This window comes from Chelonia mydas, chromosome 14, assembly GCF_015237465.2.
Source record: "Chelonia mydas isolate rCheMyd1 chromosome 14, rCheMyd1.pri.v2, whole genome shotgun sequence".
NCBI classification, from domain to species: Eukaryota; Metazoa; Chordata; order Testudines; family Cheloniidae; genus Chelonia; species Chelonia mydas.
The window spans coordinates 30,285,123-30,311,084 of record NC_051254.2 but is presented as its reverse complement, the minus strand read 5'-3'; the positions used below and the strand labels follow the sequence as shown (position 1 = coordinate 30,311,084).

At 45.7% G+C, this 25,962-nt stretch overlaps 2 protein-coding genes across 2 annotated transcripts in view; both read right to left on the bottom strand.

Annotated features, from left to right (window-relative positions):
- The window catches only part of LOC119567445 (maestro heat-like repeat-containing protein family member 1), an 850,842-nt gene that overhangs the window by 56,406 nt on the left and 768,474 nt on the right, over positions 1-25,962 (bottom strand). The gene's annotated exons all lie outside the window — the stretch shown is intronic.
- Positions 12,864-25,962, bottom strand: part of LOC114020177 (butyrophilin subfamily 1 member A1-like) — a 53,945-nt gene continuing 40,846 nt past the window's right edge. The window contains 3 exon segments of the mRNA XM_037913574.2: positions 12,864-14,597; positions 15,890-15,922; positions 16,853-16,873. Of these exon segments, the coding sequence (XP_037769502.2) occupies positions 14,080-14,597; positions 15,890-15,922; positions 16,853-16,873 (572 nt within the window). The 3' untranslated portion in view covers positions 12,864-14,079.

The following is a 25,962-nucleotide window of genomic DNA, read 5'->3' as shown; positions in this document are numbered from 1 at the left end:
CTCTAATGCTTTCACCTGAAGAATAAATGTTCTTGCTAAGAGACTGCTGTGTTGTAACATAACTGTGGGCAGTTACGCTGTTTATAGCCTCTGAGGAGAAGGGAAAGCAGCACTGCTGAGGTAGTATTACTTGTTGGGGAACTCACAGTATAGACAGGGAACTGAACAGCATGGAAAAACCCACCAGGAAAGAGAGAGAGATGCAGGTCTCTGCTGAAGAAGGGTGATGGCTGAGGAGGTGACTTGCAGGACCATAAGCATGAAATACAGCCTCTCTGACACCCTGCTCCAAAGAACATACAACCTGCCCCATCTCTATCTCTCCCCTCCCATAGCTGGGGCCATCTTATAGTTCATCACCACAGCAGGTTTTTCTTCTGTCAAGATTGAATTATATAGTCCTTAACACCTTCCCCTTCACCCCCAGATTACACCTTTCATCTCCCGCTTGTGATCCACGTCCAGATTCCCTCACTCCTGGATTCCCCTCCCCTCTCTAGCCCCGACCTTCTCATTCTCCAAGAGTTTCCCTCTCCAGTCACACATTCTTCCACCTTCCTACCAGTTTCCACTTCTTCAGTCACCTTTTCCTGCTTCTCAGATTTCAACTCTTAATCCCCTGCATCTTCTCCACCATTACCTTTGGGTTCCCTTATGCCATTCATTGACCCTGCAGATTACTGTGATCCTTCATGATCACAAAGGATATGAACAAGAGGCAGGACATCCTTTCAGAGACAATGATTTATTTTTTCCTGATCCCTTCCCACTCTCCATGGACTGACAGCACAGAGTCCCAACATCATGTGCTACCCTTCTCAGGAACACAGTCTGAGCTCGGATCTTTTACCCCAAACCCAGAAAACAGGGAAGATTTTCTCCTCTTTGAAACAGGCAGCAATGAAAGTGGAGATTGGGGTCCTTTTAATAGTATCATAAAATGTCACCTGCATCCCTTCATAGTCCAGATAAATCCCAATCTTTCTCAGACTACCATCCAGTGGCAGGGAGTATTTAGAGAAGCCAGGAGCATAGTACTGTCCCCTGTACTGTTCCACAGCTCAAATCCCATGCTGAGGGTAAAATCTGACACCTCCTTTCCTTGGAACAGACTCTCTGATCACCCCTACTATCCACCAGGTCGCCCTATCCGCCAACTCCACCTGCCAGTAATGTCTCCCTGAGGTGAATCCCTCAGATCCCAGGACACAATAATCGAGGCAAAATCTCCCCACCACACACTCTTCCGATCCTCAGACACAATGAGTTCCATATTTGCTGTATCTGGATCCAGAGTCACATTCTCTGAGGAGAGCGAATCAGAGGGTTAGAGGCAGAGCTGAGCCCTCGGGAGGGTTTGGTCATGTCAGTGACAGAATCAGAGTCAGTGTTGACTCATCAGACTAGTGGCTAAAAGGCTGGTTGCAGTGGGCCTCAAATGAGAACCTCCTAAACCTGTGCACTGGAGGGCTCTGAGGTTTGCCCAGGACGGCTGTTAAGTCTCATGCAGGCGGGAAAAGCTTGAAGGGGGCCTTGTTGTGGACTGAGATCACTCTTATTTCATCAGTGAGTGTAATGTTTTCTACAAGTTCAACTGAAGTGTGACTTCAGCAAGGTTTAACCCCAACCTACAACAGGGCTTTTTAAAATATAAACAAACAAAACCCAGCTTTGTCATGGCAGTATAAAGCATGAGGGTGAGAATCCTCCACAGAGCATTTTGGTTGATGGGAGGAGGCAACATTTTCAGAGTTAAGGTTAAGTGTACAAGAAACCTAGACACCGGAGTAGTCCACAAGTTTTGCCAGGTGATCTGTCACCCCATTCTCTAGATCATAAATATATTCACCACTTCTGGTCCCAGGATGTATCCCATTGAAAATCTTCTTCTCCGTGTTAAAAAATTGACCATTTCTTCCCACTCTTTGAAGTGGTGCAAGTGAAGGCAGAATTTGTCCCTCAGAAAATTACTTGGCAAAATTGTCCTTATGGCTGGGTTCAGCTTTTAAACAAATATGAATGGTTTGAAATCCAAATTGGAACTTGTCAGTTATTTAAAACTAGACAATGTGGAATGAAGAAATGCACAGTTAAGGTGCAGCATACACCGCATCCCTATCTTTTCTCTCATGCTTCATCAATATAGTACATATTTTGCATGTTAGATGATAGTAGCATTCACTTACCCTTATATTTGTTTTCTATTAACCTCATATTAATGCATTTTGCAAGGATGTTAGGCATATATTCAGCAAGGACATCTTCAGAGCCCTGAAATATCTAATATTCAGTCCTAAAAACAGCACATTTATTAATATCTCCAGCTCAGCTGTTCACTCTTTGTATTTCTTCAGTGCTTGTAATAGGAATACAATAAAAAAGGAGACGAGAACCACACGATACCTTATGAATGTATATTCCTCATCCTAAAAGGGGAAAAGAAAAAACGAGTTCACATTCCATGTTCACTAACAGCCTGTGCAAACATACCCGTTAGTATTTCACATTGTCTCTGATGCTGCAAGGCCAGACATGTTGAGCATGAGGATGGCTGAAGTGATTGTGCTACAGTACAAGTAGAAGCGGATGTCATACATGGAAGTGTGTGGGCCACCATCAATGATTCAGCAAGGAACTTCCTGAGTTAAATGTATGAGTCTGTACATTTTAAATAAAGATTCATGTTACAACACCTGTTATTGACTCAGGCATTTTAAGGCTAGAAGGGACCATTATGAAAGCTGCTGGAAATTTTCAGCTGAAAACTTTGAAAAAAGTTTTGCCTTTCAGGCTTTTAGTTTTCTACCACAAATTGAAAAGAAGGAAAAAAAAGAAAGAGAAAAGTTGACACTTTCTGTGAAAATTTTCAGTTAGTCAAAATCCCATTTTTCCATTGAACAGTTTCTATGTAAAATTTCTGACCATTGCTAATCAGAACACTTGGTCCTTGACATGGGTTCCTATATGCTACTGTAATTAATTAATTATAATAATAAATCTACCTTAGGTTAAATGCCTCCCAGAGCATCTCTACTGCCTCAGGGGAGAGCAATGTGACTGTGTGGGGTACTATACTACTCCCACTTAGCCACTTTCACTGGACAGCATATAGGCAAAGCAAAGCCATTGCTCAGTCTGCTTCCCACAATTTTAGGGCATGTTACTTGCTTGGGTCTTCTGGACTGACTGGAATTAGATCCAAACTCACAGGAAGACACGGTCCCTGTCCCAGTGAATCTAAGGCCTTGTCTAGACTGGTGGCAGCGTGCAGGGTACATATTTCACTAGGAGGGTGGTGAAGCACTGGAATGGGTTACCTAGGGAGGTGGTGGAATCGCCATCCTTTGAGGTTTTTAAGGCCCAGCTTGACAAAGCCTTGGCTGGGATGACTTAGTTGGTTTTGGTCCTACTTTGAGCAGGGGATTGGATTAGATGACCTACAGAGGTCTCTTCCAGCCCTATGATTCTGTGTTGCTACAGGTTGCAGGGTGTAGCTGCTTAAGGCTGTGGTGTGGGGAAGCAGTGAGGAAAGGCTAGTGCATGTATAATCTTGGTAGCTGGAAATGTTGATTGCAGGGAGTAAAATACAAAATAGCAATATAGTATTTAGTGTTAATTATTATTACATTTCTCTGTAGTGCAGTAATACTGAGGAGCCCTAGTAAGGGGCTGTAACCCCATTGTGCTAGGTGCTGTACAAGCATTAAAAAAGCAGTCCCTTGCCCAGAGAGCTTAGGCCCAGATCCTCAAAGTATTTAGGCACCTAACTCCCATTGACATCAATAGGAGTTAAACACCTAAATGCCTTTGCCTTACTGTTTAAAATAGGGCTGTCAATTAATAACAGTTCACTCAAGGAATTAACTCAAAATAAATTAACTAGATTAAAAAAATAGTCAAGATTAATCGCAGTTTTAATCGCACTCTTAAACATTAATAAAATAGTAATTTACATTGTTTGTAAATATTTTTGCATATTTTTCCACATTTTCAAATATACTGATTTCATTTACAACACAGAATACAAAGTATATAGTGCTCATATTATATTACAACAGTGCCTTGTGAACTTTTGTTCTCACTTCCAGGTGACATTGCAAATAAGAAGTGGGCAGCATTATCTCCCATAAATGTAAACAAACGTGTTTCTCTTAGCAATTGGATGAACAAGAATTAGAATTGAGTTGACTTGTGGGTTCTAAAGTTTTACATGGTTTTGTTTTTGAGTGCAATTATGGATAAAAAAATTCTCCAATTGTATGTTGCACTTTCATAATAAAGAGATTGTACTACAGTACTAGTATGAGGTGAATTGAAAAATACTGTTTCTTTTGTTTATCTTTTTTACAGTGCATGTATATGTAATAAAAAATAAAATAAAGTGAGCAGTGTACACTTTGTATTCTGTCTTGTAATTGAAATCAATATATTTGAAAATGTAAAATAAACTTCCAAAAATATTTATAATAAATTTAAATTGGTATTTTATTATTGTTTAACAGTACAATTAAAACTGTGATTAATCACTATTATTTTTTATCTCATGATTAATTGTGATTTTTTTTTATTCATTTGACAGCCCTAGTTTAAATACAGCAAAGTGCATTAGAGAAAACTCAGTACCACAAAGAAAAGTCCATCCAATTAGGCTGTTAGTGTCAACAGTAAAGTGTAAGTGTTCAGTTATCCAAGGTCTGTGATTCTTCCTAACTGGTGGTCCTGGGAAGCTCTTTCTATCTGCGGTGGCCGCACTGGGTGAGATGCGTGAGGCTGGGACTCTGGGCGCACCACGCTGATGGCATCTTGCCCAGCCTCACAGAACAGCTTTGGGTTTATGTCCACATTCTCGTTTCCTTCTTTTGCATTTTTTAAATCCAGCTGTTTAATTTTTTCAACTACACTGGCCAGCTGCCAGTTGGGCCGGAGATTCCCCGTCTGAATCCATGCTCTGCACACAGGGCAGTGTAAAAGGCCCATGTGCCCTCTCTTCCCATCCCCCCCAGTACTGAGTGATGCAGGCTCGACAGAACCTGCGGCCACAGTCTATAACCACTGGATCTTTGAAATCCTCCAGACAGATGGTACAACTTACTTCATCTTGCAGTGCCCCCGCTGAACTTCCAGAGGCCATGGCTGCTGGTCCCACTGTGGTTCTGCTGCCTCTGCCTTCCGCTGTGTATCACATGTGCTGTGTTAGCAATGGGAGGTTCTGTGATGTGAACAACATGAACAAGGGAGGAATCAGGAGGGAGAGGAAAAGAAAAAGGAGGAGCTTCAAGGGGGGGAGAATGAAAAGGAGAAGAGAAAAAATAAATAAGGAAATATGTGAGGTAAGAAGAGACAATTGTGTCCTGTCCCTCCCAGCACACAGAGTCCATGGTGGCTGGTTCTTCAGCATGCTCTAGAGAGGTGAAACAAGTTGCTTCAACTTGGAGACTCTGCAGGTTTATGTGTGGTCCTGGCTCTGTGCAGGGAGTGAGTCGGGTAAAGTTCATTTTTGTGTGTTTAAGAACTGTGTTCAACTGGCAGCCACAGATGGGTGTTTCCCTGCCTGGACTTGTCTCATGTTGTTTGCTGATCCAGAGTGAATTCTGTGTTAAAGTAACAGACCCTGGAGGCTCTGGGGAAAAATGTAAACTCCGACCTAAGGGAGTGTTATTAAACTCACAGGCACAATCTTGGCTAAGCAGCAGGTATTGTTGTAAGTAGCTGTGAGTTACATATGGGTAAGGAACTCAGAAGGAAACCCAGAAAGACGCACACACACAGATCCAACCTTTGGACGTGAAATGATAGCAGAAATGAGACCGTCTGATTTCTGTTGTTTGTGTGTGTTGTTTTCTTGCCTTTTTTCTGCCCAAGAGAGCCTTAAAAGAACTAGTCTTATATCTAATTGTGCCCTGATTGCTAACATTGGATAGAGCAAATAGCTGGTCGCACTTCTGCAACAGGGGTTACTGCAGACATAAAGGCCCAGAACCTCAAAAGCGTTCAGGTGCCAAACTGCCATTGAAATCAATGGATGTTACATGCTGAAATACCTTTGAGAATCTGGGCCTAGGTTCCCACATCTCTCCCGCACACACTTGACATGCAAAATGGGTCACATGCTGCTTTCCCCTTAGGGCTGGATTCACAAAGGAACTTTGCCATGGGGACGCTTTGAATAAATAGAATAGTAAATATGGCAGGCGACCAGCTTGGCTTAACGGTGAAATCCGAGCGGATCTTAAACATAAAAGAGAAGCTTAAAAGAAGTGGAAGGTTGGACATATGACCAGGGAAGAGTATAAAAATATTGCTCGGGAATGTAGGATTGAAATCAGGAGGGCCAAATCGCACCTGGAGCTGCAGCTAGCAAGAGATGTCAAGAGTAACAAGAAGGGTTTTTTCAGGTATGTTGGCAACAAGAAGAAAGCCAAGGAAAGTGTGGGCCCCTTACTGAATGAGGGAGGCAACCTAGTGACAGAGGATGTGGAAAAAGCTAATGTGCTCAATGCTTTTTTTGCCTCTGTTTTCACTAACAAGGACAGCTCCCAGACTGCTGCGCTGGGCATCACAAAATGCGGAAGAGATGGCCAGCCCTCTGTGGAGAAAGAGGTGGTTAGGGACTATTTAGAAAAGTCCATGGGGCCGGACGAGTTGCATCCGAGAGTGCTAAAGGAATTGGCGGCTGTGATTGCAGAGCCATTGGCCATTATCTTTGAAAACTCGTGGCGGATGACTGGAAAAAGGCTAATGTAGTGCCAATCTTTAAAAAAGGGAAGAAGGAGGATCCTGGGAACTACAGGCCAGTCAGCCTCACCTCAGTCTCCGGAAAAATCATGGAGCAGGTCCTCAAGGAATCAGTTCTGAAGCACTTACATGAGAGGAAAGTGATCAGGAACAGTCAGCATGGATTCAGCAAGGGTAGGTCATGCCTGACTAATCTAATCACCTTCTATGATGAGATAACTGGTTCTGTGGATGAAGGGAAAGCAGTGGATGTATTGTTTCTTGACTTTAGCAAAGCTTTTGACACGGTCTCCCACAGTATTCTTGTCAGCAAGTTAAGGAAGTATGGGCTGGATGAATGCACTATAAGGTGGGTAGAAAGTTGGCTAGATTGTCGGGCTCAACGGGTAGTGATCAATGGCTCCATGTCTAGTTGGCAGCCGGTGTCAAGTGGAGTGCCCCAGGGGTCGGTCCTGGGGCCGGTTTTGTTCAATATCTTCATAAATGATCTGGAGGATGGTGCGGATTGCACTCTCAGCAAATTTGCGGATGATACTAAACTGGGAGGAGTGGTAGATATGCTGGAGGGGAGGGATAGGATACAGAAGGACCTAGACAAATTGGAGGATTGGGCCAAAAGAAATCTGATGAGGTTCAATAAGGATAAGTGCAGGGTCCTGCACTTAGGACGGAAGAACCCAATGCACACCTACAGACTAGGGACCGAATGGCTAGGCAGCAGTTCTGCGGAAAAGGACCTAAGGGTGACAGTGGACGAGAAGCTGGATATGAGTCAGCAGTGTGCCCTTGTTGCCAAGAAGGCCAATGGCATTTTGGGATGTATAAGTAGGGGCATAGCGAGCAGATCGAGGGACGTGATCGTTCCCCTCTATTCGACATTGGTGAGGCCTCATCTGGAGTACTGTGTCCAGTTTTGGGCCCCACACTACAAGAAGGACGTGGATAAATTGGAGAGAGTCCAGCAAAGGACAACAAAAATGATTAGGGGTCTGGAACACATGACTTATGAGGAGAGGCTGAGGGAGCTGGGATTGTTTAGTCTGCAGAAGAGAAGAATGAGGGGGGATTTGATAGCTGCTTTCAGCTACCTGAGAGGTTGTTCCAGAGAGGATGGTTCTAGACTATTCTCAGTGGTAGAAGAGGACAGGACAAGGAGTAATGGTCTCAAGTTGCAGTGGGGGAGGTTTAGGTTGAATATTAGGAAAATCTTTTTCACTAGGAGGGTGGTGAAACACTGGAATGCGTTACCTAGGGAGGTGGTAGAATCTCCTTCCTTAGAAGTTTTTAAGGTCAGGCTTGACAAAGTTTTTAAGGTCAGGCTTCCAGTGTTTCACCACCCTCCTAGTGAAAAAGTTTTTCCTAATATCCCACTGTCATAAATATAAAGGGAAGGGTAAACCCCTTTAAAATCCCTCCTGGCCAGAGGAAATCTCCTCTCACCTGTAAAGGGTTAAGAAGCTAAAGGTAACCTCGCTGGCACCTGACCAAAATGACCAAAGAGGAGACAAGATACTTTCAAAAGCTGGGAGGAGGGAGAGAAACAAAAGTGTATGTGTGTCTGTCTATATTTTGTCTTTGCCGGGGATAGACCAGGAATGAAGCCTTAGAACTTTTAGTAAGTAATCTAACTAGGTACGTGTTAGATTATGATTTCTTTAAATGGCTGAGAAAAGAATTGTGCTGAATAGAATAACTATTTCTGTCTGTGTATCTTTTTTGTAACTTAAGGTTTTTGCCTAGAGGGGTTCTCTATGTTTTGAATCTAATTACCCTGTAAAGTGTTTACCATCCTGATTTTACAGGGGGGATTTTTTTTTCTATTTACTTCTATTTCTATTAAAAGTCTTTTTGTAAGAAAACTGAATGTTTTTTCATTGTTCTCAGATCCAAAGGTTTGGGTCTGTGGTCACCTATGCAAATTGGTGAAGCTGTTTATCCAACATTTCCCTGGAAAGGGGTGGGGTGCAAGTGTTGGGAGGATTGTTCATCGTTCTTAAGATCCAAGGGTCTGGGTCTGTAGTCACCTAGGCAAATTGGTGAGGCTTTTTACCAAACCTTGTCCAGGAAGTGGGGTGCAAGGTTTTGGGAAGTATTTTGGGGGGAAAGACGTGTCCAAACAGCTCTTCCCCAGTAACCAGTATTTGTTTGGTGGTGGTAGCGGCCAATCCAAGGACAAAAGGGTGGAATATTTTGTACCTTGGGGAAGTTTTGACCTAAGCTGGTAAAGATAAGCTTAGGAGGTTTTTTTTTATGCAGGTCCCCACATCTGTACCCTAGAGTTCAGAGTGGGGGAGGAACCTTGACACCAACCTAAACCTCCCCCACTGCAACTTGAGACCATTACTCCTTGTTCTGTCATCAGCTACCACTGAGAACAGTCTAGATCCATCCTCTTTGGAACCCCCTTTCAGGTATTGAAAGCAGCTATCCAATCCGCCCTTCATTCTTCTTTTCCGCAGACTAAACAATCCCAGCTCCCACAGCCTCCTCATAAGTCATGTGTTCCAGTCCCCTAATCATTTTTGTTGCCCTCTGCTGGATGTTTTCCAATTTTTTCACACCCTTTCTTGTAGTGTGGGGCCCAAAACTGGACACATTACTCCAGATGAGGCCTCACCAATGTCGAATAGAGGGGAACGATGATGTCCCTCGATCTGCTGGCAATGCCCCTACTTATACATTCCAAAATGCCATTGGCCTTCTTGGCAACAAGGGCACACTGTTGACTTTTAGGAAAAACTTTTTCACTAGGAGGGTGGTGAAACACTGGAATGCGTTAGCTAGGGAGGTGGTGGAATCTCCTTCCTTAGAAATTTTTAAGGTCAGGCTTGACAAAGCCCTGGCTGGGACGATTTAATTGGGGATCGGTCCTGCTTTGAGCAGGGGGTTGGACTAGATGACCTCCCGCGGTCCCTCCCAACTCTGATATTCTATGATTCTATGACTCATATCCAGCTTCTCGTCCACTGTAACCCCTAGGTCCTTTTCTGTAGAACTGCTGCCTAGCCATTCGGTCCCTAGTCTGTAGCCGTGCATGGGATTCTTCCGTCCTAAGTGCAGGACTCTGCACTTGTCCTTGTTGAACCTCATCAGATTTCTTTTGGCCCAATCCTCTAATTTGTCTAGGTCCCTCTGTATCCTATCCCTACCCTCCAGTGTATCTACCTCTCCTCCCAGTTTAGTGTCATCTGCAAACTTACTGAGGGTGCAATCCACACCATCCTCCAGATCATTTATGAAGATATTGAACAATTTAGGTAGCAATCTCATGCTCACCACCCAGTGTGCTACTAGCTACTCTGAGGAGCACTCTGGGATTCTTCTTAACACGTGGTGTGAATACAGCAACAAACATGACCTTGGGAAAAGCACCTGAAACCGGCACCAGTATGAGACTGGCTCACAGTGGCGGGTGGAGGGGGAATCAACTGTACTGGTGTGCAGTTCAGTGAGCACCTCAGAAACCTGAAGACCCTCTAACATCAGGCTAAGGATGGCAACAACAGGTCAGGTGCAAACTGCCTGTGAGATGAGGAGTCTGGGTGCTCAGCACTGTTCCGAGCACAGAGCCTTGCATGACGTGCTTCTGAGCAGGGACCGTGTTGTGCTTAGGCCAGAGGACAGGGGTGAAAGTAACTGAGGACACTTACTGGTACGGGGCGGGGCTTCGGGCCGAAGGGGCAGGGCTGGGGGGTCAGCATCCCCCAGCCAGCCTTTCCAGGACGCGTGGGGCTCCTGTTGATTTAAAGGGCCCGGGACCCCGGACGCCGCTGCTGCGGTAGCTGCAGTGGCATCAGGAGTCCCAGGCCCTTTTAAATCGCTGGCCCCAGGACAGCTGCTCCCTTTGACCCTGCCCAGGCCCGTCGGCTGCCGGGGCGGGGGGGGGGGGGCGCAAAAGGGGCAGGGACGTTAAAGTGCTACAGGGTCCTTTGCCTCAGCAGCAGCGCTTTAATGTCCCTGCCCCTTTTGCCTCCCCTGCTGGCGGCCCTGGCGGTACGGACCCTACTGGCAGGGCCGCTGACAGGGGAGGCAAAAGGGGCGGGCTGGGTATGGGCTGGTGCGGGTTCTTACCGGTACACCGTACCGGCTCACTTTCACCCCTGCCAGAGGAAAGAGGATGGGGACAGCTCCAGAAAACACTACCATGTGATTCATTCATGTGATTAAACATGCAGCTAGTGATTCATTTTTATTATCTTTGCACTTATTGTTTTATTTAAAAGGATTCAGGACTGCGGGCTGAGCAAGCATGATGGCACATCTCTGCATTGCCTGCTGCGTTTGTAGCTCTGTTACACCGACAGAATGACATCGAGTTCTGCTGTGACTGGCATTAAAGCTTTGTCCCTGGCAGTGTAGATTATAAGTCCCAGTGGCTGTATTCAGTAGAAAAGTCTTTTATTGACCTCAGTACTTGGCCTCCTGGTTTTGTGCGTTTGTGCTACCCTGTCTTGAATGGGGTGGTGGAAGGACAGCAGGGAAATCGGCTCTGCTGTAATCACTCCCCTGCATCCTAGCTCTGTATCTAGTTAATGTTCCCCTGAATTTCCCCCAAATAGAGCATTTGATTCTTGACAATGTTTCATACAGAGAAACTCCAGGCAGGGAGTGAGAGTCCTATGATGAGCACATTTCCAATGCCCACCCTGGTAGCTTACTAGCTCTCTCCATTGCTTTCTATCCCATTGTGTAATGTCCTACAAGGCTTCCTCAGGGCTTCAAGGTTTCCTTCTTGAAACTACTACAGGTAACAGGCCCCTGACCTGATTACCCAAAACCCCCAACCAGAACCTACCTACCTGCCTACTTACTTATTTTTAATGAATTAACCCTCAAATTCTTACCATGCTGTACCTTTGATCTGTGTTTGTTGCTAGAAGGAGCTTCTCAGTAATATGAAGATGGAATAAAAACATACCAGATCAATGACAAAGTTCAAACATGTTGGCCTTGTCTTGACACAGAATGTAATATGGGGTGATTATTTCTTCCCTGCATGGGGGGCAATGTTTAAATGTTTATGGCAATGCCATAAAATTATGAAAAAAAGGTACCAAGTGGTAATATTGCACAAAATTACCCCCTCCACATACAAAATTAATAGTAAATCATAAAAATACTGTAAAGGCACATCTGTCTCCAACATGTGTCTTAACCACAAAATACAGCTTGTGTGTCAATGCTCATAAAAATTAAAAAAACTTACACATATAAAAAAATTGGGATCCCTTTAGTTTCCAGGAAACACAAATCCATAAAAAAAGGTTAACACTTTCATAAACATGCACAAAATGTAGGTATCAGCAAAATCACATTATTTAAAAAAATGCCCAACACGGAAAAATTGAGCTCCCTATGGAAGACTCCAGCAGAAACCATCCCTCTACTAATAATCAAGCCATAAAAGACCCATTCAATCCCTAACACTATTAAGAAAGTATAACTATATTTGTAACTTGTGCAGAGGTCTGTATAAAGTTTCTGTTTGCGTGGGTAATTATAACTTTAATTGTAACTTTAATAAAACTTATAAAATAAAATAAACCTTGCACTGGTAAATGTATGTGTGGTCACTACCTTTGGTCTTTGTGTTCCTAAAAACTCTAAATCTAAAGCAAGTAGCAAAGGTAACTTTCACTGTGTTAAGCTTAAAACTGTAGCTGCCAGAGCCGAACCCACGGTGGTGTAATACCACATTGCAAAATTCACTTTAAATAAAATTAAAGGCTACCCCCTGATAGCTGCAGCCCTCAATACCAGCTCCAGCACCACCTTCAGCACCATCCCCACTGCCTGCAGACCGACTTCCATGCTACCACATCCAGCAGCCACTGGAAAACTCTGGGGTTGGGTGGGCTCTGAGCAATGCATGGAGTGAAATGGGCAGATGTACCATGTGCATTCCACCCTCATAAAACAGCATTCAATAAGATCAACATTTTGACTAGGGGGAAGGAGAACTGGAGGTGCCCTTCTGACTTCCAGTTCCACTATTAGTGAGCCCATGGAGCTTGGACTTTAGCTATTGGTCCCCTTTTGCATAGCTTTGCACTTTATTTCAAACTGCATACTTCTGAAGAATTATTTGTGGACAGGAAGTTATGGTGCCTGCAATGGTCTTTGGGTTATTTCAGTATTTTGTTTTGTTAATGAATTGGCTGGGTTAAACAATACATTGGCATACGAGTGTCAGGAAATAAAGGAAGAGTCAGGAAGTTGTATCCAAAGATTTTAAATAAATATCAGATTCTTTTAAAAGCAACAGCAAATAACCAAGAGCAAATCAGCACATAGGAAATAGACACAATGCCAATGTACAGCATTACAGTCCCTCATCACATCTCCACATCACCCAGTGCTGCAAGGATGTAGGTTTGTAAGCCATCCCTTGTTTCCCTTGTTCACCTGGACCCAACCTCTGTGATGACAGCAGGAGTGATGGAAGCTCCATAAAAGTGTGGGGGGCCACCGGCACCTGAACTCTGGCCCTGCCCTCCCCCACTACCCCTTCTCCCAATGCCCTGCTCCCACATCACCCCTTCCTCCTGAGCCCCCACCCTCACACCACCTCTGCCCCGTAAGGCCCTACCCCTGCTCACTCCTCTCTGCCCCCCCATCGCTTGCTCTTACGGCTTGTTAAAAGTTGGAGGGCATAGTCCCCCGTTTTTAAAAGTGATGGGGCCATGGACCCCTGACTCCCCATTCCGGCACCCCTGGATGACAGCTGCACATTCTGGATGTCTGTATGGGACTGCAAACCAGCAATGTCTTTCTCCTCGCAGATGCTAGGCAGAGCACAGCAGACCACAGCCATATGGATGGCATTGGCTATGTTGGTGTCCAAATGGTCTGTAGGTGGCACCACATTGCCTTCAGCCTGCCAAATGTGCACTCCATGTCCCTAGAAATCCTAGTGCCAAACACGAAACTACAGCATTCATGTCAACACACGTGTATGGGGTACGGATCATGTGCAGCTCGGCAGGGTGGACTTTTATAAGTGGACTTGACTAATGTGTGCACATGCGTGCAAGGCAGGATGGAGCATACGCTGCAGTATAGACACACCCTTAGCTACTAACCTGACCAGTGGCTAGAGTTCTCTTGGATTGCAGAGACTAGTGACAGACAGGCTGCACAATCTTAGGACCAAGGAAATTGGCTTGTCCTCCTCCATCTCTGCTCTCAATGGCTCTTAAATCAAGGGACACCACCCCTCCCCCAGGTTTATAGATACTGTGCATTACAGGCTCTGCAGGAACATTGGAGACCTCCAGCATCTTAGGATGAGGATCCGTGAGTGGCTGATGACAAGTGTCCCAGAGGGGTATTTCTTCCTGTGTCTCAGGGACACAGTCTGAGCTGCGATTGCAAATCCCAGACCCAGAGCCAAGAGTGGATTTTCTCCCCAGCAAAGGAAGCCAATGGGAAAGTGAATATCAGTACCCCTTTATCAGCATCAAAAAATGCCACCTTCCCCACTTCATAGTCCAGAGAAACCCGGATCTTCCTGGGTACCAGCTTCAGGGCCAATGGGGAGCGAGGAGAAGTGACAGCGAGGTACTGATTACCCCAATGGCCCACAGCCCAGATCCCCTCCTCAGTGCTAAATATGATCTCTCCTTTCCTCCTCACAGACTCTCTGGCGATCCCCACAGCCCAGTATCCCCCACGTCCCACCTCCATCTCCCAATAATGTCTCCCTGAGGTGAACCCCTCATAGCCCAGCACACAAGGTTCATAATCAAATCTCTTAGGATTGTCGAGGCAATCCAGCCATGTGAATAGCCGTTTGACACTTTTGCAATCCACAGACAGGAGAAGCTGGGGATGAGCCATGTCTGGATCCAGAGTCACATTCTCTGCGAAAGAAAAAATCAGACCATTAAGGGCAGAGCTCAGCCTTGCGGGAGAGTTTGATCATGTCAGTGACAGAATCTGCCCCAGATGGAGTGTGACTTAGGGAATCACCTTCCTCCAGAATTTACCAGGTCGGAATGCGGAGCAGCTCTGAGATCTCAGCACAGTGCAGGGGAGAGTCACTCCCCTGGCAGAGATGTGTCAGTAACAGAGTGAAGAGATCAGCTGGGCCAGGCCTCAGAATCAGTCTATCCCCTCCTGGCCCCACCTCTCCCCACGGAGGGGACTAGTATCCCTGGGGGGACACAGGAATCCTGGTATCCCCAGGGGGACACAGCAGATTATATGAAGTCAAGAATATTGACACAGCTCCCCTCCCCCTGAAGTGCCTTATTTCCAGCATGAGTCCTTTTGTTTCCCAGCTGCTTCCTCCTTTCAATGTGATATGGGCCTCCTCACGCTCCTCCCCTCTCCAAATGCGGGATCTCTGACGTGCTCCTGCCTCAGACAGCAACAGGCCACATGGAGCAAGGACTTGACATGCCTCAGATTTCACTGCTCAGCAGCAGGTCCCGTTTCTCCCAAGGGCGGCTGCTCTGGGGAACTGCACTCACCCTCCTGTTAATTCCTATCATCTTCAAAACTGCTCATCATCCCACCCTTCCCTTCCCTTCCTCTCCTTCCCACCACCACCTTCACTCCCCCACCCATCTCTCCTCCGCTGCTCGCTCTGGCTCATGTGCAGGAAGCAGGATCTTCCTCCCCTACATTTCATTTCCTCGCTTACCCCAGCCCCTCTAGCTGTAATTCTAGTCAACACTTTTCCCATCTCCATCATCATGGTATCTAGACACCAGACACAGAATTCAGTTGCTCCTTGTCTGCAGAGCATGGCTCTGTCCCTCTCCCAGGCAGTGAGGGCTGAAGAAGAGTGAGGAGGAGACATGAGCAGGAACAGGAAGGCGACTGATGGGAAGACAGTGCAGGCCTTGACCCTGGGGTAGCAGCTGGGCAGGGTCATGTTCCATTGTACAATGACTGGGAGGTGCTCTCAGAAAGCGCTGCAGGGGGCAGTGCACATGCAGACAGAGGAGTGGGAGGAGCTGTGTACGATCTGGGTGCATTGTGCTGTGGCAGGACATAGGCATAAAACCTGCCTCACATCCTGATGTGCACCGACATACAGGATGCTTGTGAGGTCTGCCCTGAACTACTCACTGCTGCAATCAAGGAGAAGGTGCAACATTTTCTTATGAAAGGTGATGGACATTGATACAGTATGATCTTCAATTACCTTTTTTCAGAGGGGCAGCAAGCTTTCTCCAGCCTGAAACCAACCACATAATCAGAGATGAGCATTCCCCAGAAGAAATTCTCTAGGATTCAATAGGGTACAGAATGATACACTGAGGGAAAAATAGATTTATAATGTCTATCAGACATTTATGATAAAATAAACAATCAGAAACCTAGATTGTGTAAGGTTGTGTAAGCCTCACAGAGGCTACACCTTTAACACACTCTTTTGTATTATGTCAGGTCCCATTAACTATGCAACTGTCAAAAAACTTACGATCCGATTTTTCAACGGACACATTAGAATTAGGATGCAAAATACCTGGTCAGAAAAGCCTGAACCTGGTCCCACCGAGGTCAGTGAAAAATCTCCCATCTATTTCAGAGGGAACAGAATAGAACATATATGTGCAGCAATCGTGAAAAGATGGCTGCACGTGCTTAACTTTACAGATCGGAGTCGCTCCACTGAGCCCCATGAGTTCTACTCAGACACAGCAAGTCAAATCTGAAAGCTAATCCTAATTTTTGAATTAAAAGTGTTTTTCTTGACAAATTGCCTTTTTCAGAAACAAACATTTTTCTTCAAAACATTGCCAATTTAATTTCAATTTTATGACAAAGATCCACTTTCCACTTCTTTTCTGTACTATTTCTCAGTATTGTCAGGATCAAAGTTAAATCTGACTGCTCCTTTCTTTTCAAATCCCTTATATTATTTTGTTTATTCTGTGTGACATTGATCAGCCTTACCTCTATTCCACATTTTTTAAAATCGAAATTGAAATAAGAAAAACAACCTCTCCCAAGAAATAAATAATAAGAAAAACAACCCTGCCCCCCGCAAATCAATCAACCTAACAAAAAAGCTAAATAAACGTCAACACCACAATGACAACAAAACACTCTGATCACTATACAAGTGTGTGCAAAAAACACAAAGAAGCAAAAGGAGACTTACCAAGCTCTGCAGTAAGTTTCCCTAAAAATGTAGAGAAATAAATATTCATTATTATATCAAGTTTTATCGTCCAGAGCTTCTATCCCCCTGGATACACAGTTGAAAGGCTGTATTCTCTATGTATGAAATTCACACTATCGGTAAAGAGGGCAGTGTCTGAGTTATGGGAGTGTTGGGCAGAGAGATGTTACAATTGACAATATTTAGCTGTGATGATTCAAAAAGGGCTTGGTTTTAAACCTGAAAGTTGCTAGGAATTTTTCCCTCCCTGGAATAGATGCATTTATTTACTTACCTACCATGGGGTGTTTCTGTAGGGCCCAGCACTATAGTGCTCAGGTGCACTGCACTTTGTTAGCAAAAAGAGATTTCAGTAAAGATACCACAAGCAGGACACAGAGCACCTCTGAAGCCTCGCAATGGCCAGTGTACTCACTTTGATCTGAGCTGCAGCTCCTGCACATCCCCTATCTGGAATCTACAAAATCCTGGCCTGGCGGCTTCAGTCCCATTTCTCTGCTGATCTGATACTTGTCATGTGACAATGGTAAAGATCAACAGAGTCATTTTCTATATCACTGACCAGATCATGTTGTTATAATAAGGAAATAGAGCTATCCCTAAAACTCCTGTCTCTATCTCCATTTCTCCCTGTACTTCACTGTCCAGCTTCTGCAACAAACCCTCCCTAGCCCCAGCTTCTGGCTTCCTGCACAGATTTATAGTACATATAGCCACACACACACACACCTCTTTCTCAGCAGTTGTTGACGTTATTTTGGCAGGTGTTAATGGGATTTTGATCCAAAGAGAATCACAGACTTTCTTAAACCCAAGCATCTGCTTTCAGGTTCAGTAGAAAGAATTATTATGGCCTTTTATGTTGTGATCCAGCTAGAAATAATGAAAACTACTGCCCAGTGCACTGGGCACAAAGCCAACCCAGGTAGATTAACAGGGCTATCACTGATAGTGAACTCAGGGGCTAAAAGACCATGTGTGTGCACATGTGTGCATGTGTGTGTGTTGGAGGTAGAAAACCAAAAGAAACCTGGCAAAGGACTTATGGGTGTGAACGGAAGCAGATAGGGCTCCTTGGGCACAGAGCTCACTACAGTGGAAGATTGGGGATTTTCTGAGCAAGGAAAGTGTCTGCTGTTGTTGGTTTCTACTGTGTTCTAGGATAAAAGACTTTCCTCTACATATTTTGTAAATAACAAGATGACACCAAGAATAGACCTAACTTCTATCTATCAGAAACAACTCTGCACAAAGGGGAAAAACTGATACCAAGCTGGCATGAAGCCCTTCCCCGCTGTGCAGGAGGGCACAGAGTCCCCCTTGTCTCCCACTTCATGTCACCTCCAGCAGGAGGGGAATTTCATCCTCAGTGGAGATACATCTTAAATCATGTACTCTATGTTCTCATCTCCTACCTACTGAATTATCATCAATACATTATTGTGATATTTCATATGAGTTTCAAGTTGGTGTTCCTTTATTACCAATAATCACAACAATAAAAATTAACAGCAAACAACTTCATAGAACAGTTTCTATTAGGAGAAAATATTTGAAAAGCAAGTTGTTTAAGAATATTTACAGTTAATGTAGATTGAAAGAAATGTTTTCATTATATGAATCCTTAGCACCTCGATAAACATTAAATTTATGTTTTACTAATCATGTGACTACATTGGAGTTCAATATCAAAAAGTGAGTATTTCCAAGCTGTGAAAGTTCTGAATTCCCTGCAGAATTAGAGCCCAGTCCTGCTTCCTGGCATATCCTACATATCCAGCAACTTTGTTGGGAGCTTTAGGGGTGCAAGGAGTGTAATTTCAGGCCCTAATATTATCAACAGTATTGTTCTAGGACTTGTGCATTTACTGCTTGATCCTCCACTCCCTGAAGTCAATGACAAAGCTCTTATTGATGATAGTGGTGTTTCTGGTTCTAAAATCTCTCCCATAATAATAATAATAATAATAATAGTAATAATAATAATAATAATAATGAGGAGACAAATTTGTAGAAAATTTTACTTGTTGGAGGAAAGATAATGACACCAATGTCGGTATCACATTTCCCAAATAAATAAATAAATCAAATAAAATCAAATAAAATAAACAGCGATAAATAAAAATTATTACTAGAAAATAAGAATGGCCATACTGGGTCAGACCAAAGGTCCATCTAGCGCAGTATCCTGTCTTCCGACAGTGGCCAATGCCAGGTGCCCCCAGAGGGAATGAACAAAACAGGTAATCATCAAGTGATCATCCCGTTGCCCATTCCCATCTTCTGGCAAACAGAGGCTAGGGACACCATCCCTGCCCATCCTAATAGCCATTGATGGATGTATCCTCCATGAACTTATCTAGTTCTTTTTTGAACCTTGTTATAGGCTTGGCCTTCACAACATCCTCTGGCAAAGAGTTCCAGAGGTTGACTGTGCATTGTGTGAAGAAATACTTCCTTTTGTTTCTTTTAAACCTGCTGCCTATTAATTTCATTTTATGACCCCCTAGTTCTTGTGTTATGAGAAGGAGTGAATAACACTTCCTTATGTATTTTCTCCACACCAGTGATGATTTTATAGACCTCAATCATACCTCCCCTTAGTTGTCTCTTTTCCAAGCTGAAAAGTCCCAGTTTTATTAATCTCTCCTCATACGGAAGCTGTTCCATACCCCTAATAAATTTTGTTGCCCTTTTCTGAACCTTTTCTAATCCCAACGTATGTTACTTGAGATGGGGTGACTACATCTGCATGCAGTATTCAAGATGTTTACTCCCAGGCAGGAGTTTGCCTGGGACTGGTAAGTATCCGAGTGTGTGTTTGTTTGCTGAGTAAGTATCCGAGCGTGTGTTTGCTGGGAGGGCAGTGTGAGAGCCTGAGTGAGTGCCTGATTGGCTGCTAGCCTGCAGGGGGCGGGCATTAGGGCTGTCTGTTTGTTTGTGTCAGGGAAGCCTGGCTGTTTAAAAATAGCCAGAGCTTCGCGAACCAGCTGAGCGGCGGCGAACCAGCTGAGCAGAGGGGGACAGCAGAGCAGCTCACAGCAGGAGTTTGCCTGGGAGTTCGCCTGGAGTGAGCCCAGTGGGGCGTACATCTTGCAAACTGCTCTGAGGAAGCTCATAGTAGGAAGGTGATATGGAGAGGCGGGGGTTCAGCTGTTGTGACCTGCACTGGATGTGCCATGTTTGTCTTTCTTCCACAGGACAGAAGCGACTTTGTCTGTACAAAGTGCAAGCTGGTCTCCATATTGGAAGAGAAGATTGAAGGTCTGGAGCAACAGATAATGACCCTGCGTTGCATACGAGAAACTGAGGATTTTCTGGACAAAACTCAGGATATGCTTCTAGGGGCACAAAGCTCTAAAGATATAGAGCAGGTTGCACAGAGGAGCCAAGAGGCCAGTGAAGAAGCTTGGCAACATGTGACCTCCAGAGGAAGAAAACGGAATGTCCGGGTTCCAGTAACACAGACACAGGTAACTAACCGCTTTCATGTTCTCTCCACAGGTACCATTGCGGAGAGTGGACCAGATGATATGTCTGGGGGGAGAAAGCAGAAGGAGACTCCGCTGGTTGGAAGGCATGAGATGCGATGTCCTGAGGTTGGGGGTTCCATGACCACCACTCCCAAGAGGAGGAGGCGGGTGGTGGTGGTAGGGGACTCTCTCCTCCGGGGGACTGAGTCATCTATCTGCCGCCCTGACCGGGAAAACCGAGAAGTCTGCTGCTTGCCAGGGGCTAAGATTCGCGATGTGACGGAGAGACTGCCGAGACTCATCAAGCCCTCGGATCGCTACCCCTTCCTGCTTCTCCACGTGGGCACCAATGATACTGCCAAGAATGACCTTGAGCAGATCACTGCGGACTACGTGGCTCTGGGAAGAAGGATAAAGGAGTTTGAGGCGCAAGTGGTGTTCTCGTCCATCCTCCCCGTGGAAGGAAAAGGCCTGGGTAGGGACCGTCGAATCGTGGAAGTCAACGAATGGCTACGCAGGTGGTGTCGGAGAGAAGGCTTTGGATTCTTTGACCATGGGATGGTGTTCCATGAAGGAGGAGTGCTGGGCAGAGACGGGCTCCATCTTACGAAGAGAGGGAAGAGCATCTTTGCCAGCAGGCTGGCTAACCAAGTGAGGAGGGCTTTAAACTAGGTTCACCGGGGGAATGAGACCAAAGCCCTGAGGTAAGTGGGAAAACGGGATACCGGGAGGAAGCACAGGCAGGAATGTCTGTGAGGGGAGGGCTCCTGCCTCATACTGGGAATGAGGGGCGATCAGCAGGTTATCTCAAGTGCTTATATACGAATGCACAAAGCCTTGGAAACAAGCAGGGAGAACTGGAGGTCCTGGTGATGTCAAGGAACTATGACGTGATCGGAATAACAGAGACTTGGTGGGATAACTCACATGACTGGAGTACAGTCATGGATGGTTATAAACTGTTCAGGAAGGACAGGCAGGGCAGAAAAGGTGGGGGAGTAGCACTGTATGTAAGGGAGCAGTATGACTGCTCAGAGCTCCGGTACGAAACTGTAGAAAAACCTGAGTGTCTCTGGATTAAGTTTAGAACTGTGTGCGACAAGAGTGATGTAGTGGTGGGAGTCTGCTATAGACCACCGGACCAGGGGGATGAGGTAGATGAGGCTTTCTTCCAGCAGCTCACGGAAGCTACTAGATCGCACGCCCTGATTCTCATGGGTGACTTTAATTTTCCGGATATCTGTTGGGAGAGCAATACAGCGGTGCATAGACAATCCAGGAAGTTTTTGGAAAGCGTAGGGGACAATTTCCTGGTGCATGTGCTAGAGGAGCCAACTAGGGGGGGCGCTTTTCTTGACCTGCTGCTCACAAACCGGGTAGAATTAGTGGGGGAAGCAAAAGTGGATGGGAATCTGGGAGGCAGTGACCATGAGTTGGTTGAGTTCAGGATCCTGACGCAGGGAAGAAAGGTAAGCAGCAGGATACGGACCCTGGACTTCAGGAAAGCAGACTTCGACTCCCTCAGGGAACGGATGGGTAGGATCCCCTGGGGGACTAACATGAAGGGGAAAGGAGTCCAGGAGAGCTGGCTGTATTTCAAGGAATCCCTGTTGAGGTTACAGGGACAAACCATCCCGATGAGTTGAAAGAATAGTAAATATGGCAGGCGACCAGCTTGGCTTAACGATGAAATCCTAGTGGATATTAAACATAAAAAAGAAGCTTACAAGAAGTGGAAGGTTGGACATATGACTAGGGAAGAGTATAAAAATATTGCTCGGGCATGTAGGAATGATATCAGGAGGGCCAAATCGCACCTGGAGCTGCAGCTAGCAAGAGATGTCAAGAGTAACAAGAAGGGTTTCTTCAGGTATGTTGGCAACAAGAAGAAAGCCAAGGAAAGTGTGGGCCCCTTACTGAATGAGGGAGGCAACCTAGTGACAGAGGATGTGGAAAAAGCTAATGTATTCAATGCTTTTTTTGCCTCTGTCTTCACTAACAAGGTCAGCTCCCAGACTGCTGCGCTGGGCATCACAAAATGGGGAGTAGATGGCCAGCCCTCTGTGGAGATAGAGGTGGTTAGATAGAGGTGGTTATTTAGAAAAGCTGGACGTGCACAAGTCCATGGGGCCGGACGAGTTGCATCCGAGAGTGCTGAAGGAATTGGCGGCTGTGATTGCAGAGCCCTTGGCCATTATCTTTGAAAACTCGTGGCGAACGGGGAAAGTCCCGGATGACTGGAAAAAGGCTAATGTAGTGCCAATCTTTAAAAAAGGGAAGAAGGAGGATCCTGGGAACTACAGGCCAGTCAGCCTCACCTCAGTCCCTGGAAAAATCATGGAGCAGGTCCTCAAAGAATCAATCCTGAAGCACTTGCATGAGAGGAAAGTGATCAGGAACAGTCAGCATGGATTCACCAAGGGAAGGTCATGCCTGACTAATCTAATCGCCTTTTATAATGAGATTACTGGTTCTGTGGATGAAGGGAAAGCAGTGGATGTATTGTTTCTTGACTTTAGCAAAGCTTTTGACATGGTCTCCCACAGTATTCTTGTCAGCAAGTTAAGGAAGTATGGGCTGGATGAATGCACTATAAGGTGGGTAGAAAGTTGGCTAGATTGTCGGGCTCAACGGGTAGTGATCAATGGCTCCATGTCTAGTTGGCAGCTGGTGTCAAGTGGAGTGCCTCAGGGATTGGTCCTGGGTCCGGTTTTGTTCAATATCTTCATAAATGATCTGGAGGATGGTGTGGATTGCACTCTCAGCAAATTTGCGGATGATACTAAACTGGGAGGAGTGGTAGATACGCTGGAGGGGAGGGATAGGATACAGAAGGACCTAGACAAATTGGAGGATTTGGCCAAAAGAAATCTGATGAGGTTCAATAAGGATAAGTGCAGGGTCCTGCACTTAGGACGGAAGAATCCAATGCACAGCTACAGACTAGGGACCGAATGGCTAGGCAGCAGTTCTGCGGAAAAGGACCTAGGGGTGACAGTGGACAACAAGCTGGATATGAGTCAGCAGTGTGCCCTTGTTGCCAAGAAGGCCAATGGCATTTTGGGATGTATAAGTAGGGGCATAGCGAGCAGATCGAGGGACGTGATCGTTCCCCTCTATTCGACATTGGTGAGGCCTCATCTGGAGTACTGTGTCCAGTTTTGGGCCCCACACTACAAGAAGGATGTGGATAAATTGGAGAGAGTCCAGCGAAGGGCAACAAAAATGATTAGGGGTCTAGGACACATGACTTATGAGGAGAGGCTGAGGGAGCTGGGATTGTTTAGTCTATGGAAGAGAAGAATGAGGGGGGATTTGGTAGCTGCTTTCAACTACCTGAAAAGGGGTTCCAAAGAGGATGGCTCTAGACTGTTCTCAATGGTAGCAGATGACAGAACGAGGAGTAATGGTCGCAAGTTGCAGTGGGAGAGGTTTAGATTGGATATTAGGAAAAACTTTTTCACTAGGAGGGTGGTGAAACACTGGAATGCGTTAGCTAGGGAGGTGGTAGAATCTCCTTCCTTAGAGGTTTTTAAGGTCAGGCTTGACAAAGCCCTGGCTGGGATGATTTAACTGGGACTTGGTCCTGCTTCGAGCAGGGGGTTGGACTAGATGACCTTCTGAGGTCCCTTCCAACCCTGATAGTCTATGATTCTATGATTCTATGTGGGCGTACCATGAATTTACACAGAGGTATCTATCCCTTTCTGAATGATTCCCAACATTCTGTTTGCTTTTTTGACTGACGCTTCACATTAAGTGGATGTTCTCAGAAAACTATCCATAATGACTCCAAGCCCTGGTCTACACTAGGACTTTAGGTCGAATTTAGCAGTGTTAAATCGATGAAGCCCTTTTTTTCGACTTAAAGGGCTCCTAAAACCGATTTCCTTACTCCACCCCTGAAAAGTGGATTAGCGCTTAAATCGGCCTTGCCGGGTCCAATTTGGGGTACTGTGGACACAATTCGACGGTATTGGCCTCCGGGAGCTATCCATTGTGACCGCTCTGGACAGCACTCTCAACTCAGATGCACTGGCCAGGTAGACAGGAAAAGAACTGCGAACTTTTGCATCTCATTTCCTGTTTGGCCAGCGTGGCAAGCTGCAGGTGACCATGCAGAGCTCATCAGCAGAGGTGACCATGATGGAGTCCCAGAATCGCAAAAGAGCTCCAGTATGGACTGAATGGGAAGTACGGGATCTGATCACTGTATGGGGAGAGGAATCCGTGCTATCAGAACTCCGTTCCAGTTTTCAAAATGCCAAAACCTTTGTCAAAATCTCCCAGGGCATGAAGGACAGAGGCCATAACAGGAACCCAAAGCAGTGCCGCGTGAAACTTAAGGAGCTGAGGCAAGCCTACCAGAAAACCAGAGAGGTGAACGGCCGCTCGGGGTCAGAGCCCCAAACATGCCGCTTCTATGATGAGCTGCATGCCATTTTAGGGGGTTCAGCCACCACTATCCCAGCCGTGTTGTTTGACTCCTTCAATGGACATGTAGGCAACATGGAAGCAGGTTTTGGGGACGAAGAAGATGATGATGATGAGGTTGTAGATAGCTCACAGCAAGCAAGCGGAGAAACCGGTTTTCCCGACAGCCAGGAACTGTTTCTCACCCTGGACCTGGAGCCAGTACCCCCTGAACCTACCCAAGGCTGCCTCCTGGACCCGGCAGGTGGAGAAGGGACCTCCGGTGAGTGTACCTTTTAAAATACTATACATGGTTTAAAAGCAAGCATGTGAAAGGATTACTTTGCCCTGGCATTCGCGGCTCTCCTGGATGTACTCCCAAAGCCTTTGCAAAAGGTTTCTGGGAAGGGCAGCCTTATTGCGTCCTCCATGGTAGGACACTTTACCACTCCCGGCCAGTAGCATGTAGTTGGGAATCATTGTAGAACAAAGCATTGCAGTGTATGTTTGCTGGCGTTCAAACAACATCCGTTCTTTATCTCTCTGTGTTATCCTCAGGAGAGTGATATCATTCATGGTCACCTGGTTGAAATAGGGTGCTTTTCTTCAGGGGACATTCAGAGGTGCCCGTTCCTGCTGGGCTGTTTGCCTGTGGCTGAACAGAAATGTTCCCCGCTGTTAGCCACAGGAAGGGGGAGAGTTGAGGGGGTAGCCACGCGGTGGGGGGAGGCAAAATGCGACCTTGTAATGAAAGCACATGTGCTATGTATGTAATGTTAACAGCAAGATTTACCCTGAAAGAGTGTACCCATTGTTTTATAAAATGTGTCTTTTTAAATACCGCTGTCCCTTTTTTTTCTCCGCTAGCTGCATGTGTTTCAATGATCACAGGATCTTCTCCTTCCCAGAGGCTTGTGAAGAGTATAAAGAAAAAAAAAACGCACTCGTGATGAAATGTTCTCTGAGCTCATGTTGTCCTCCCGCACTGACAGAGCACAGACGCATGCGTGGAGGCAAATAATGTCAGAGTGCAGGAAAGCACAAAATGACTGGGAGGAGAGGTGGTGGGCTGAAGAGAGTAAGTGGCGGGCTGAAGAGAGTAAGTGGAGGGCTGAAGAGAGGGCTGAAGCTGAAAGGTGGCGGCAGCGTGATGAGAGGAGGCAGGATTCAATGCTGAGGCTGCTGGAGGATCAAACTAATATG